Below are 13,819 nucleotides of genomic sequence, written 5' to 3' on the forward strand. Positions count from 1 at the left end.
TCATTTAGCTTAAATCAGAAGTCATTTATTTCTTCAAAACAGCTAATTCTATATGGTATTGTGACCCTTATATTAATATATCCTATCTCAAAATTCCTTGCTTTTAACATTTATGGAATTTATCATATATACAAAAGCATGTAAATTATACATATACACATTTTAAAGAATAAGTACTGTGAACTCACCAACCCACAATACAACCTAGGAATTGGCACATTACCAATACTTTGAAGCCTTCTTTGGCTGAGTGTGGTGACTCACACCTGTAATCACAGCACTTTGGGAGGCTGAGGCGGGTGGATCACCTGAGGTCAAGACTTCAAGACCAGCTTGGAAAACATAGCAAAACCCCATCTCTGTTAAAAATACAAAAATTAGCTGGGCATGGTGGCAGGAACCTGTAATCCCAGCTACTCAGGAAGCTGTGGCAGGAGAATCGCTTGAATCCGCGAGGCGGAGGTTGCAGTGAGCTGACAGTGTGCCACTACACTCCAGCCTCAGCGACAGAGTGAGACTTCATCTCAAAAAAAAAAAGGCAGTCTTCATTTCTCATGGAATTACTACTATCATGAATTTTGTCTTACCCATTCTTTTGCTTGCCCATATAGTTTTACCATGTATGTATATACTCATAAATGATTTAAAGTTTGCTTTTAGCTGTTTTGAACTTTGTTTATATGGAATCTCACATTTTTTAACTAGGAATTTTTTTATTTGACTAAGAGCTCCTTACATGTTTATATATATAAAATGCCAGTTGATGGTCCTTTTTTTTGCTTACTTTACCATTGAGTCATTTATATTTTTCTTGATTCACAATATTCTTCATAAATTCTATATATTAACTTTGATATTATATGTTTATATGTTGTCACCTAGTTGGAGGCTTATCATTTAACTTTTTCTTTTAATCAGCAGACATTCTTCATTTTAATGTAATTGAATTTACCATTATTTTCCTATATGATGTGTATTTTTATATCCTGAAGAAATGCTTCTCTTCCTAGGATAATAAAGATATTCTGATACATTTTTTCTTGAATGTTTTGAGTTTTGCTATTCATATTTAAGTTTTTAATCTATCTTAATCAATTATTATTGTTCTTAGATTTGGCATGGGGTAGTATATAACCAGTGATCATTGTATATAACCGATGATCTCAGCATCACTTATTAATTTATTCTTTTTTTTAGTGATATATAATCCAAAAATTAGTCACACATTAAGTGTTATTTTTAACGTGGGAGTCTGAGTTTTCTATTCTGCTTCATTGATCTCTTTGCACCAGTATCATATTGCTGCCTGACTTTTTCAGGAATTGTCCTGGCTATTTTTGGTCCTTTGCTCTTTCATATACGTTTTTTATTTTTTTGAGACAGGGTCTTGCTTTGTTGCCCAGGCTGGAGGGCAGTGGCATGATCACAGCTCTCTGTAGCCTTGACCTCCTCAAGTGATCCTCCAGTCTCAGCCCTGTGAGTAGCCAGGACTATAGGCATGCACCACCACATCTGACTAATTTTAGAACTTTTTGTGGAGATGGTGGGATTTCACTGTGTTGCCTAGGCTGGTGTCAAACTCCTGGCCTCAAGCTATCCGCCTGCCTTGGTCTTCCAAAGTGCTAGTTACAGGCATCAGTCACCATGCCTGGCCTCATAAACATTTTAGAATCAGTTTATTAAGTTCCCTGAAAAAGCCTGTTTAGATTTCTGTAAGAACTTAATTGAATCTGTAGATTTATTTGGGGAGAAATGACAACTAAACAATATTTAACCTTCCTTTTCCTAAGTCTTACTTCTCTGTTGTTTAAGTCTTCTTTAATGTTTTGTGTAAAGTTTAAAATTTTCTACTTAAAGATTTTGTGCGTCTTTTACAAGATGTATTTATTTAGACATCTAGGTATCTTGTGGTGTTGTAGCTATTACAAATGTTATCTTTTGTAAAATGGCATTTTTCTAAATTGTTGGTAGTCTGTATAAGTGTGCTTGATGCTTTTATGTTAATCTGATACTCAGCAACCACATTAAACCATTATTACTAGTAAGTTGTAGATTCTTAGGAGTTTTATCTGTAGACCTAAGTCATACTGTTTAAACAGCAAATAATGATACTTTTGTTTCTTTCCAACTTTTAGTTCTTTTTCTTGCCTTATTGTGCTTGCCTTGTTCCATTTTCTTAAAGGAATCAACATTACATGAATAAGTCTGATGTCTGCTGTAGGTTTCTGCTATCAGGTTAAGAAAATGTACTTATTTTCCCACTATGCTAAGAATTTCTATGAAGAATTATTGGCAAATGTAATCAGATACTTTGTTCTGTATCTAATGAAATGAAAATGTATTTTCCCGTTTATTCTGTTAACATAATTTAAAAGTATATACATATATATGAATATATGCAGACGTACATATTTATATAAGTATGTGTATACAGTAGTCCCTGCTTATTCATGTGTTTTGTCTCTTCACGTTTCAGTTACCTATGGTCAACTGTAGTCCGAAAATATTACATACAATAAGATATTTTGAGAGACCCCCATATTTACAAAGATAATTACAGAACTGTTGTTACAGTATAGTTGTTCTATTTTGTTGTTGTTGTTGTTAATCTCTTGTTGTGCCTGATTTATAAATTAAACTTTATCATAGGAATGTATATCATAGGAAAATGTATGTATAGGAAAAGACATATATATAGGGTTTGATATTATCTATGGTTTCAGGCATCCATTGGGGATCTGAGAACACATCTATCCCAAATAAAGGGAGATTACTGTATATGTACGCCCATCTCTAGCATTTTGGCTTTCTTTATTAAGAGTAATTTTGCTGAACATTTAGACCTTTCTGTTACCAGCAAGAGAAGCATTTTAAAGTAAATTTCCATATTTGGCAGAGTCAGAAATCTTAGGCCTTCAGATATTAGAGTCCAGGGCTGACAATAAGTTACACACATTTGGTCATTTATTCAGGGTACCCATGAAATGCAAGGGTCCACAGAAGCAGCAAGTCAAAAGTCAGATAGGCAGTTTAGGGTCCTAGAGTAAACACATTGTTAAATATCCAGAGAGGTAAGAACCCAAAATTCTTATTGAAATTAAAGGAAAGAGATAAAAACAGTAAAAGAATGACTATACTAGTAATAAGGGATGACTCAGTAACTGAGGCCTAGGATTATTTCAATCTTGGTGTTTTTATTTGGTGGTGTGCTAGCAATGGTAGTGGTGGTAGCAACAGTGGTAGACAGTCCCCACCCCTTGCAGCTTGTGAATGATAGTCAAGGAGTCTCCTGGTTGGAGTAGTAAGAGGAGATCAGGGCAGTCATGACTCATCCTAGTTGGTGAGTGAGCATTTTTCTGTTTTTGGCTAACTCATTCCAGGTGCAAGCACTATAGTTAATGAATGTAGTGAATGTGACATATAGGAGATGACCCTTGATTAGTATTTTGAAAAAAAGAGAATTATTTCTGGCTCAGTTGTGGAGCAGTAGGGATATGTAATAAATTATATACGTAGGCTAAATAGGCAATTTGATGATGTTTGAGTGGAGAGAATTGGTAATGTACAGAAGAATATCAGTAGATTCTGTTGGTTTGAAAGGAGCATGTGTATGTACATTACATGTGTAAGGGCAATAACAGTTCTTGATTTTAATAAGGCTTCTCCTCATGTCCTCATAAACAGTTGGAGAAATATGGACTGAATAATAGTAAAGCTGGTATATTTATATTTGTTTGTTATATTTGTTTTATATTATGTGCCAGATTATTGATTTAAGTGTTTAAGGTCAACAGTAAGCTAAAATTCATAACATACCCTTATTTGATATATGGTCCCATGAATAATTATTAAGGTCAAAGAGACATATGTTTGTATAACTTTATACTTTATGAATGTTTCAGTGAGTACAATTTAATTGATTTGGCAATTTTAGCTATTTCCACACTGAATCAGGATCAGTAGACACATTGTTAACTACCTACTATTCTCTGTGAATAAAGCACTGTGTGGACTGGGGAATTTTTTTAAACTTGATTAATTTTCTTGTTACAATTCTTTAATAATAAGGGCATTTTATTTCTGTTCTACCTTCTATGAAATAAAGAACGTGGGTGTTTTTCTAGTGCCTAACACACTGCCAGTCTTAATAAATAATACTGGCTTAATAATACTTGCTGATTGACTTGCATATTTAAAGATAGGGAATATTTTATAAGCAACTTTAAAATATGCTTTCATATATTTCAAGATAGGTTTGGGAATATCCATGCATTTTCTTAGATATCCTTTTGGAAAAAATGAGGAATGAATGAGTGAATGAACACTAACACGAACAATAACTTTTCTCATTTCTTGCAGGTGCACAGACAAGATTTACATTTGAGCTGCCAAATCACAGATTGCGTTTTACTTCAAAAGTTTCTGCCACAGATATGTCAACCATTCCTCCTTCTGCCAGTCTTAACCTTCCTCCTGTTACCATGTCTGGGAAATATATAATGGAAGAACATGATAGTTACTCGGATCAGGTGTGGAGTATAGATGAACTGCCTTCTAAACAAGGTTACTATTTACAGGGAAATTATCTACGTTGTGTGGCAGAAGTAAGTTTACTTTAAAATTTTCTTACTCTTTGTAATTTAGGAGCCTTCAAGATTTATATGTACCAAAATATGTAGTAATCCAAACTTTTAAGGTAAAGTCTTAAAATCATTTGTTTTCACAGAAGAATTCTATACTGAATCAAGTATGTGTGTGGGTGTATGTGTGTTTTGTGTCTGTTAGTCTGACTACCCTGTAGTTTTATTTAAACATGCTTTTAAAAATATGTATTAGTTATATATTCCATCTCTGCAATATTTTCGTAGTTTTTTCAAATGATTATTAAAAGCAAATCGCAGCTAACATTCATTATGTGCTTTACACGCGTTGACTTCTGCAGTGCTTAAGTAAATCCTATGAGGTAGAAATATTTGTTCTTATTTTGTAGGTGAGCAAACTAAGCCTTAGCAAGTTAAAATAATTCATACAGGTATACATAATTATTAAGATAATCTAAAGGTCATATTGAAAGATAAATTAGACTTACAGATTAATTTCTTTACTAAGGTTAAGTTGAAAGTAGCATATCTAATTCTATCATACTTTTTTCACTTTATATTTGTATAGCTGTCAAAAGTTTAAAAGCATTTGGACACATTTTTCATTTGATTTGTGGTAAGCAGGTCGTCTGTTATTTTCCTAATTTGATATAAACTTGAAGCCGAGAAGTAAACACCTTTCCTTAAGTCTCCTAGCTATCAATTGAGAGAGGCAGGAGCCACGCTTCAGTGGTCTGCCTCCAGGCACACTGTGATGTATCTCAGCTCACCTCGTCAGTTTGTCAAAAACAGTTGCAACTTTATGAAAAAGCAATGTGCTATTTGTTTTATAAATTTTGTTCTCCAGAACCTGAAGCATCTTTAAGAATGCTTTTTGGATTCTCTGATAGAAATATTATAACTACGGGGGACATATTTAAGTCTGATTTACCTTCTTAGGCCCTGCTTGCCGTGGAACCTCTATAAGAGTTGGGATTTCTGTATGTGAAAAACAAGTGTACAAAAAAATAGTGTTCGGATTCTAACAGAGATTTACTTAAAATATTTTAAGGTGTATCCCACTTGTGCTTTCTACTCTGAAAACTAAAAGCCCCAAGCTCCAGTTTAGAAATACTGCTATCAATGTTCCATTTAAAAGAAAATACACGAATACAGTGTGCCGTATAATTCCTTGCTGATACTAGATAGTAGAAAGGTATAAGTTTGTAACGAGGCAGAACACAATCCCGAATTTAGTAAACAATGTATTTAATTTCAACCATTTCAAAGAATCTAAAATTGCATCCCTCTTAGAGTTGCCTATTTTACTATGGCCTGAAATAAACACACCTGAAAATAGTTTCTGGCAAATTGGTTTATTAACTAATTAGTTTGTTAACTAATTTGCCAGAAATTTAATACTTTGTATTAATTATAGGACACAAATTATATTAAACCTTAATTGGGTATCTCTGATGATTTGCTAATTCACTCAGATGTAAGCCTGAGACCCAGAATTTTGTTGGTTTTTATTCATAGCCGTATCCTTAGCACCCAACATGGTACATAGAGTAGACGGTCATTAAATATATATTTGATTAAATAAATTGGTTTTGGCTGGATGTAGTGACTCACACCTGTAATCTCAGCACTTTGGGACAAAGCAGGCGGATAGCTTGAGGCCAGGAGTTTGAGACCAACCTGGCCAACATAGTGAAATCCTGTCATGGTGGTGGGTTCCCGTAGTCCCAGCTACTCAGGAGGCTGAGGCAGGAGAATTGCTTGAACCCGGGAGGTAGAGGTTACAGTGAGCCGAGATTGTGCCACTGCGCTCCAGCCTGGGTGACAGAGCAAGACTTCGTCTCTAAATAAATAAATAAATAAATCTATTTTTACTTAACTCGTCAATGATTCTAAGACCACAAAAGTGGCCATTAAAATGATCATTAAAAGTAAATTTTACTCTAGGAGAAAATTTAATTGCAAAATTAGCAAGTTAAATATATAACTTTGATTTGCTCCCCAGACTTCTCATACCTTATTAACTACTGTTATTAAAAAACAAAAAACAAAACCATTTTGGGAATGAACTATAATAGTATTTGGCCAGTAACATATTAGGAACTCTGAATATTTTAACTTCAGTATATTGATTTCAAATCATATAGAGATAATTATCTCTTTTTCCTCAGTTTAGGGTGATTTATGTAAGAAAAAAGTAAAGCTAATGTAATCAGCATTAATCTAATATGATTTTTTCTGGCAGGTTGGTTCCTTTGAACATAATCTTACAACTGATCTTCTAAACCACTTGGTATTTGTACAGAAAGTGTTCATGAAGGAAGTTAATGAAGTAATACAAAAAGTTTCTGGTAAGATGATCTAGTACCTTATAGTATAGGTGAAGGTTTTTATTCTTTTTGACTGTGTGATGTCCCATATGTCTGTGGTATAAGTATTGATCCAGCATTTGGATATAATTGTCAAATAACTCCTAAGAACTGTCCATTCCTTTTATGGCTTTTCCACCTACAGTGTTTGCTAATCATTTTTGTCATGTATGATATACACATTTAGGATTCATAAACTTCAGAAAGCTCCTTTATGTTTCACCCTCAAGAAAGAAAAGCTTACAGTATGTCTATTAACCAAATTAATCATACTCATTTGGAAACAACATTTAGATAACTGCTAAGATTTCAACCTTTTATCTATACCAGATGATGGCTGTATGCTGGCAGCATGGTAAATTGTCTGTAGAAACCCTCATTACATTTTTGCTGTTCCTCAAGAATAGTTTACAGTTCAGCTTAGTCAGTGCTCTACATTTTTCACAAGCTGAAGTATTAGGAAATTAGGGTGAAAAGTTGACTCTGTATAACAATTCTTAATGCTGAGTATTTTCAGTGTGAATGTTATCATGTTAAAAGAATATTTAAGCCACATCCATAAATTGGCATCAAAAGGAGTTTCCTTTATGCTTATTGAAGAATTCATTCATTTAACAAATTTATGAAGTATCCAGGTATTCAATGACAATTTTGATGAGTTCTGTGAATGGCAAGAACAGGGTGCTATAAGTCTGTGTCATAGGAGAAACTAATCTAGTCTAAAGTATCAGAAAAGGCTTCTCAGAAGAATTCATATCCCAAAACTTAAGAATGAAGCCTAGTTTGGCAAGAAAGGAGAGGTAGAGAGGATGCAGGCAGAGCATACGTACCAGTATTTGATAAGGGTCTGAAGGAGGACAGTGCTCCTTGGATGAAGGAACTAAATTATGTAGCAGCTGTGTGAACAACCGGTTTCCTTGGTTCTCCTGGGTTGGTTCTAGTTGCATCTGAGGTCAGGAAGCTATTTAATGATTATATTGTAGAAGCCTTGGAATTTTACAAGTTAGGTCTTAAAAGATCAGATCATTGGTACCATGGAGTTTTTCTGAAAATGGTTGACTAGAAATCATTAAGGAAGAAATAGATATATAGTAAAATTCCTTTCTGCCACTGAAGAAGCCTTAACTTGGGAAACACACACAAGTTTTGTTTGGTGTGTCCCATTTACCTGGTTAAAATCACATTATGACATTTTTTATGATAGGAAAGTTGTTAAGAATATATCAAGCTGGCAAACTTACGAGTTCTAAAGAATATTTTCAAGATAATTTTATTACTGAAAAAATATAGGCCAGGCGCAGTGGCTCATGCCTGTAATCCCAGCACTTTGAGAGGCCGAGGTGGGTGGATCATTAGGTCAGGAGATCAAGACCATCCTGGCTAACACAGTGAAACCCTGTCTGTATTAAAAATACAAAAAAATTAGCCAGGCGTGGTGTGGGCACCTGTAGTCCCAGCTGCTCGGGAGGCTGAGGCAGGAGAATGGCATGAACCTGGGAGGCAGAGCTTGTGGTGAGCCGAGATGGTGCCACTGTGCTCCAGCCTGGGCAACAGAGCAAGACTCCATCTCATCTCCAAAAAAAAAAAAAAAATATAAGGTATATATAGATATAGTATATAAGAAAGAGAGATGAGAAGAGAGGAGAGAGAGAGACAGACAAGTATCAGACTGTCAGGGTAAGATTCTCTTCAGGTAGTTTTGATTAAAGAGAAAGGCTTTTCTTAACCTTTAGATTATAGTCAGGAGATTAAAGTATATCCCAAGGTCTATGAAGAATAAGATGGACAAAGAGGACTGGAAATTAATATTTCTAACCATGAAGACTTGCTGTTTACTATGAGAGAATCAGATGATAGTGCCAAGATCAGATGATAATGCCAAAAGAGTGGCTAAATCTGCTCCTTGAACCATTTCTTTCTGACTTTAGCGACAGCCATGAACCTTGAGAAAATAGCTAAAGTGTAAATTATGTATTATTTAGCTGGCCACAGGGCCTGATGGAGCGTAGGCATTCAGTTATTCTGTCAAGGCCAAAGAACATAACAGGATATTGAGAGCGAATACTGTGAACCCTTGTAGCTCGAATTTCTCAGTATTCTGATCTCTGTATTGCTTCTTCCCTCTCCCATAATCTTCAGTTATTTTCCTTATTTTTTTCTTATATTCTTCTTCATGATTTTCCATCATGTTATATTTAGTGTTAGGACATTTTCTATTACGTAGGAAGACTAATGTTCGTAACAATCATCAAGTTTGTTAGGGAAATACTTTTTTAAAAAATTGATTACCTTATTTGTCCACGAAGGACTTTCAGGAATGCCTGGGTTTCAGAAAGATGTAAATAAGCATTGATCAGGAAAACAGAAGAGACTATTTTTGAGTATGTATGGCCGTCTTAGAAGCATATAAGGAGGTTACTATCTTAGAATTGGGCCAGGTATATATTTATTGATAAAGACATAAAGTACTATGGAATTAATGCAAATAATATAATAGCATCTCTTATGGTTCCATAAACTAAAATTATTGTGCAGTATGTTTTGTGAATGGTGGAGCTTTTGCTTTTAAATTTTATTTTATTTATTTTTTTTTTTTTGAGACGGAGTCTCGCTCTGTCACCCAGGCTGGAGTGCAGTGGCTGGATCTCAGCTCACTGCAAGCTCCGCCTCCCAGGTTTACGCCATTCTCCTGCCTCAGCCTCCCGAGTAGCTGGGACTACAAGCGCCCGCCACCTCGCCCGGCTAGTTTTTTTTTTATATTTTTTAGTAGAGACAGGGTTTCACCGGGTTAGCCAGGATGGTCTCGATCTCCTGACCTTGTGATCCGCCCGTCTCGGCCTCCCAAAGTGCTGGGATTACAGGCTTGAGCCACCGCGCCCGGCCTGCTTTTAAATTTTAAAGTTTTCTTTCTGAAACTAGATAAAAGGTATTCAAGGTAGTGATAGACAAACACAGAACAAATAGGCCTTTAAGGTGTGCTCATGCATCAAACAGTTTTTGTTTTTTTGAAATGGAGTCTCGCTTTGTCGCCAGGCTGGAGTGCAATGGCGCAATCTCAGCTCCCTGCAACCTCTGCCTCCCGGGTTCAAGCGATTTTCCTGCCTCAGCCTCCCAAGTAGCTGGGACTACAGGCACACACCACCACACCCAGCTAATTTTTATATTTTTAGTAGAGACGAGGTTTCACCATGTTGGCCAGGATGGTCTCGATCTCTTGACCTTGTGATCTGCCTGCCTTGGCCTTCCAAAGTGCTGGGATTACAGGTGTGAGCCACAGAGCCCAGCCCATCAAACAGTTTTATCTTCAGAGATGGATTATCAAATGAACAGAGACTAAGCTGTTTTTTTTTTTTTGTAAAACAACTTGACTATAAGAAAAATTAGACAGATGTGAATCTTTACAAAACTCTAGACATTTAGAGTATTAGTATTACAATATTCAAAGTGAAAGTGTGCTAAGCAATGTAAAAATCTAAGATTATTTCAGATATGTTAAACCATGTATTTGTTTAGCAAAATGATTTAAGAGAATATGAAAAAGTGAAAGGCTTACATTTAGACTGTCAGAAGAAAATAGTGTGTTAAGGAAGTATACTGTTAGGTAATGTAACATGAAGATTTCACTCTACTTAAAAAATTAATTAATTGAAAAAGAGTCTGCTTTTAACCAAGTGAAAAGGATAATTAAAAAGCATGAATATTAAGAAAATGGAAATTGATATTTGTCTGTTTATGAGAATAAATAGAGAAACAATAAGCCTATCCAACCAACTTGTATAGAAATCTACAGGTCCAAATGAGACACATTGAAGTTATGTAAAAGAACTAATGGTACTAAAGGTACTTCAGTAAATCATGGGTATCAGGAGAGGTGCCGAAACACAGGAAAATTGTGGTACCTAACTTGAAGAAGGGTAGGAAAGACGCCTCAAGGAACCAACACCCCAAAGGCTAATCCAAAAAACAAAAAAAAAAAAACCTGATTTTTTTACTTAGTATAGTCTCCCTTAGGAAATAAACTCCTTAATAACACTTCTTAAACATAGTTTTGTTAAGTCATGCTAATACTTTTCAGAAAATATGAGGCTAGCTATAATTTCAAAATAGCTTAAGCAAGTTAATAGCTTACTCAAGTATCCTGGATATGATGCACTTAAACCTATATATTTATGCCATACTATGAAATAAAACTTGATTGACACAAAAGTAGGAGGGTGGCCAAGATGGCCGATTAGAAGCAGCTGTGGTCCAGGACTCTCACACAGAGAAATGAAAATGGTGAGTGAATTCAGCACTTTTAACTGACGTATTCAGTTTCTTGCATTGGGAGGGACTAGGCAGACAGCTCCACCATGGAGGGTGAGGTAAAGCAGGGTGAGGTGATGGCTCACCCAGGAGCAGCAAAAAGCCAGGGAGCCCCCACCCCCAGGCAAGGGAGGCTGTATGTGATTGTGTGACCTCACCCGGGGAAACCAGGCTTCTCCCACAGATCTTTGCAACCTGTGGATCAGGAGATTCCCCTCGTGAGTCCTACCACCAGGGCCTTGGGTCTGAAGCACAGAGCTATGTGGAGTCTCGGTGAAGCAGCACTAGGGCACACACAGAGACACAGGAGTTCTGCATACTCCCAGCAAGGCAGGAAATCCATCCATGCATTCCCCCTAGGAAGGAGGCTGAATCCAGGGAGCCAAGCAGTGCCATTTTACAGACCCCACTCCCAAGGCAACTCACAAGTTAACCACTGGCTTGGAATTCCACCCGGCCAGCAGCAGAAGGCTGGAGACTGCCTGAGACAGACTGAGTTCCCAGGCGGAGGGAGAGCCGCCATCTCTGCCGTTCAAGTCAGCAGTTCTAGCCTGCCTGCTCCAGGGAGTCTGGGCAGTCTAGACTGGGAGGAGTTCCCCACAAGACAGCACAGCTGCTATGCCAGATTGTGGCCAGACTGCTTCTTAGAGTGGGACTCCACTATGCCAGATTGTAGGGTCAGACTGTTTCTTTAAGTGGGACTCCAGTCCATCCCTCCTCACTGGGCAGGGCCTCCCTGCAGGAATTTCAGCAACTCCAACCAGGGTTATACATAAAGAACTCACAGAACTCTGATCTCTCCCTGTCTCTGCAGTTCAGCTGACTTAGCCTTTTCAGCCTGCTGGCTCTGGAGAGTCCTGGTGGTCTGGATGAGGGGGGTTTCCCCTACGGCAGCACACCTGCACTGCCAAGGGGCAGCCCGACTGCTTATTTAAGCGTGTCCTTGATCCCGTTCTGCCCAACTGGATGAGACCTCCCAACAGGGGTCTCCAGACACCTCCTGTAGGAGTGTTCAGTCCAGCATTAGGTCAGTACCTGGGGCAGAGGCCCCAGAGGAAGGAGCAGGCTGTCATCGTTGCTGTTTCGCAGGCTTTGCTGACACCTGGTGCAGGAGGAACCTGGTGCAGGAGGAACTCAGAACACTAGAGTCTGGAGGGGACCCCCAGCAAACTGTAGCAGCCCTACAGAACAGTGGCCCCACTGTTAAAAGAAAAATAAAGAGAAAACAAGAACATAAACCAAAAAGCCCCACAACAACCCCATTCAGAGGTCAGCAACCTCAAAGATTGAAGGTAGATATGCCCACAAAGATGAGAAAAAAAAATCAATCCAAAAATGCTGAAAACTCAAAAAGCCAAAGTGCCTGTTTTCTCCCAGATGACTGCAACACCTCTCCAGCAAGGACACAGGACTGCACTAAGGCTGAGATGGCTGAATTGACAGAAGTAGGCTTCAGAAGGTGGGTAATAATAAACTTAGCTGAGCTAAAGGAACATGTTCTAACCCAGTAGAAAGAAGCTAAGAATCGTGACAAAACATAGAGGAGCTGATAACCAAAATAGTCAGTTTAAAGAGGAAGATAACTGACCTATTGGAGCTGAAAAACACAACAGGAGAACTTCACAGTGCAGTCACAAGTATCAACAGCACAATAGACCAAGTGGAGGGAAGAATCTCAGAGCTTGAAGACTGACTTTCTGAAATAAGACAGGCAGACAAGAATAGAGAAAAAAGAAAAGGAACAAACAAAACTTCTGAGAACTATGGGATTATATAAGAAAACCAAACCTATGACTGATTGGGGTACCTGAAAGAGATGGGGAGAATGGAACCAAGTTGGAAAACATACTGCAGGATATCACCCAGGTGGACTTCCCCAAATGAGCAAGACAGGCCAACATTCGAATTCAGGAAATGGAGAGAACCCCAGTAAGACACTCCACGAGAAGATCAACCCAAGACACATAATCATCAGATTATCCAAGGCTGAAATGAAAGAAAAAAATTTAAGGGCAGCCAGTGAGAAAGGCCAGGTCACTTACAATGGAAAACCCATCAGCGTAATAGCAGACCTCTCAAAAACCCTACAAGCCAGAAAACATTTGGGGCCAATATTCAACAACCTTAAAGAAAAACATTTCCGAGGAATAGCTCCAGTCTCCAACTCCCAGCGCAAGCGACACAGAAGACCGGTGATTTCTGCATTTTCAACTGAGGTACTGGGGTCATCTCACTAGGGAGTGCCGGACAATCGGTGCTGGTCAGCTGCTGCAGCCCGACCAGCGAGAGTTGAAACAGGGCGAGGCATCGCCTCACCTGGGAAGCGCAAGGGGGAAGGGAATCCCTTTTCCTAGCCAGGGGAACTGAGACACACAACACCTGGAAAATCGGGTAACTCCCACCCCAATACTGCGCTTTAAGCAAACGGGCACACCAGGAGAATATATCCCACACCTGGCCGGGAGGGTCCCACGCCCATGGAGCCTCCGTCATTGCTAACACAGCAGTCTGCGATCTAACTGCAAGGCAGCAGCGAGGCTGGGG

General features: G+C 38.0%; 1 protein-coding gene across 1 annotated transcript in view; it reads left to right on the top strand.

Annotated features, from left to right (window-relative positions):
• BLTP1 (bridge-like lipid transfer protein family member 1) overlaps positions 1-13,819 on the top strand; it is a 233,207-nt gene that overhangs the window by 141,372 nt on the left and 78,016 nt on the right. The window contains 2 exon segments of the mRNA XM_017852605.1: positions 4,360-4,604; positions 6,847-6,952. Of these exon segments, the coding sequence (XP_017708094.1) occupies positions 4,360-4,604; positions 6,847-6,952 (351 nt within the window).

The sequence above is a fragment of the Rhinopithecus bieti genome, unplaced genomic scaffold (assembly GCF_001698545.2).
Source record: "Rhinopithecus bieti isolate Rb0 unplaced genomic scaffold, ASM169854v2 scaffold_33326, whole genome shotgun sequence".
Classification (NCBI taxonomy): Eukaryota; Metazoa; Chordata; class Mammalia; order Primates; family Cercopithecidae; genus Rhinopithecus; species Rhinopithecus bieti.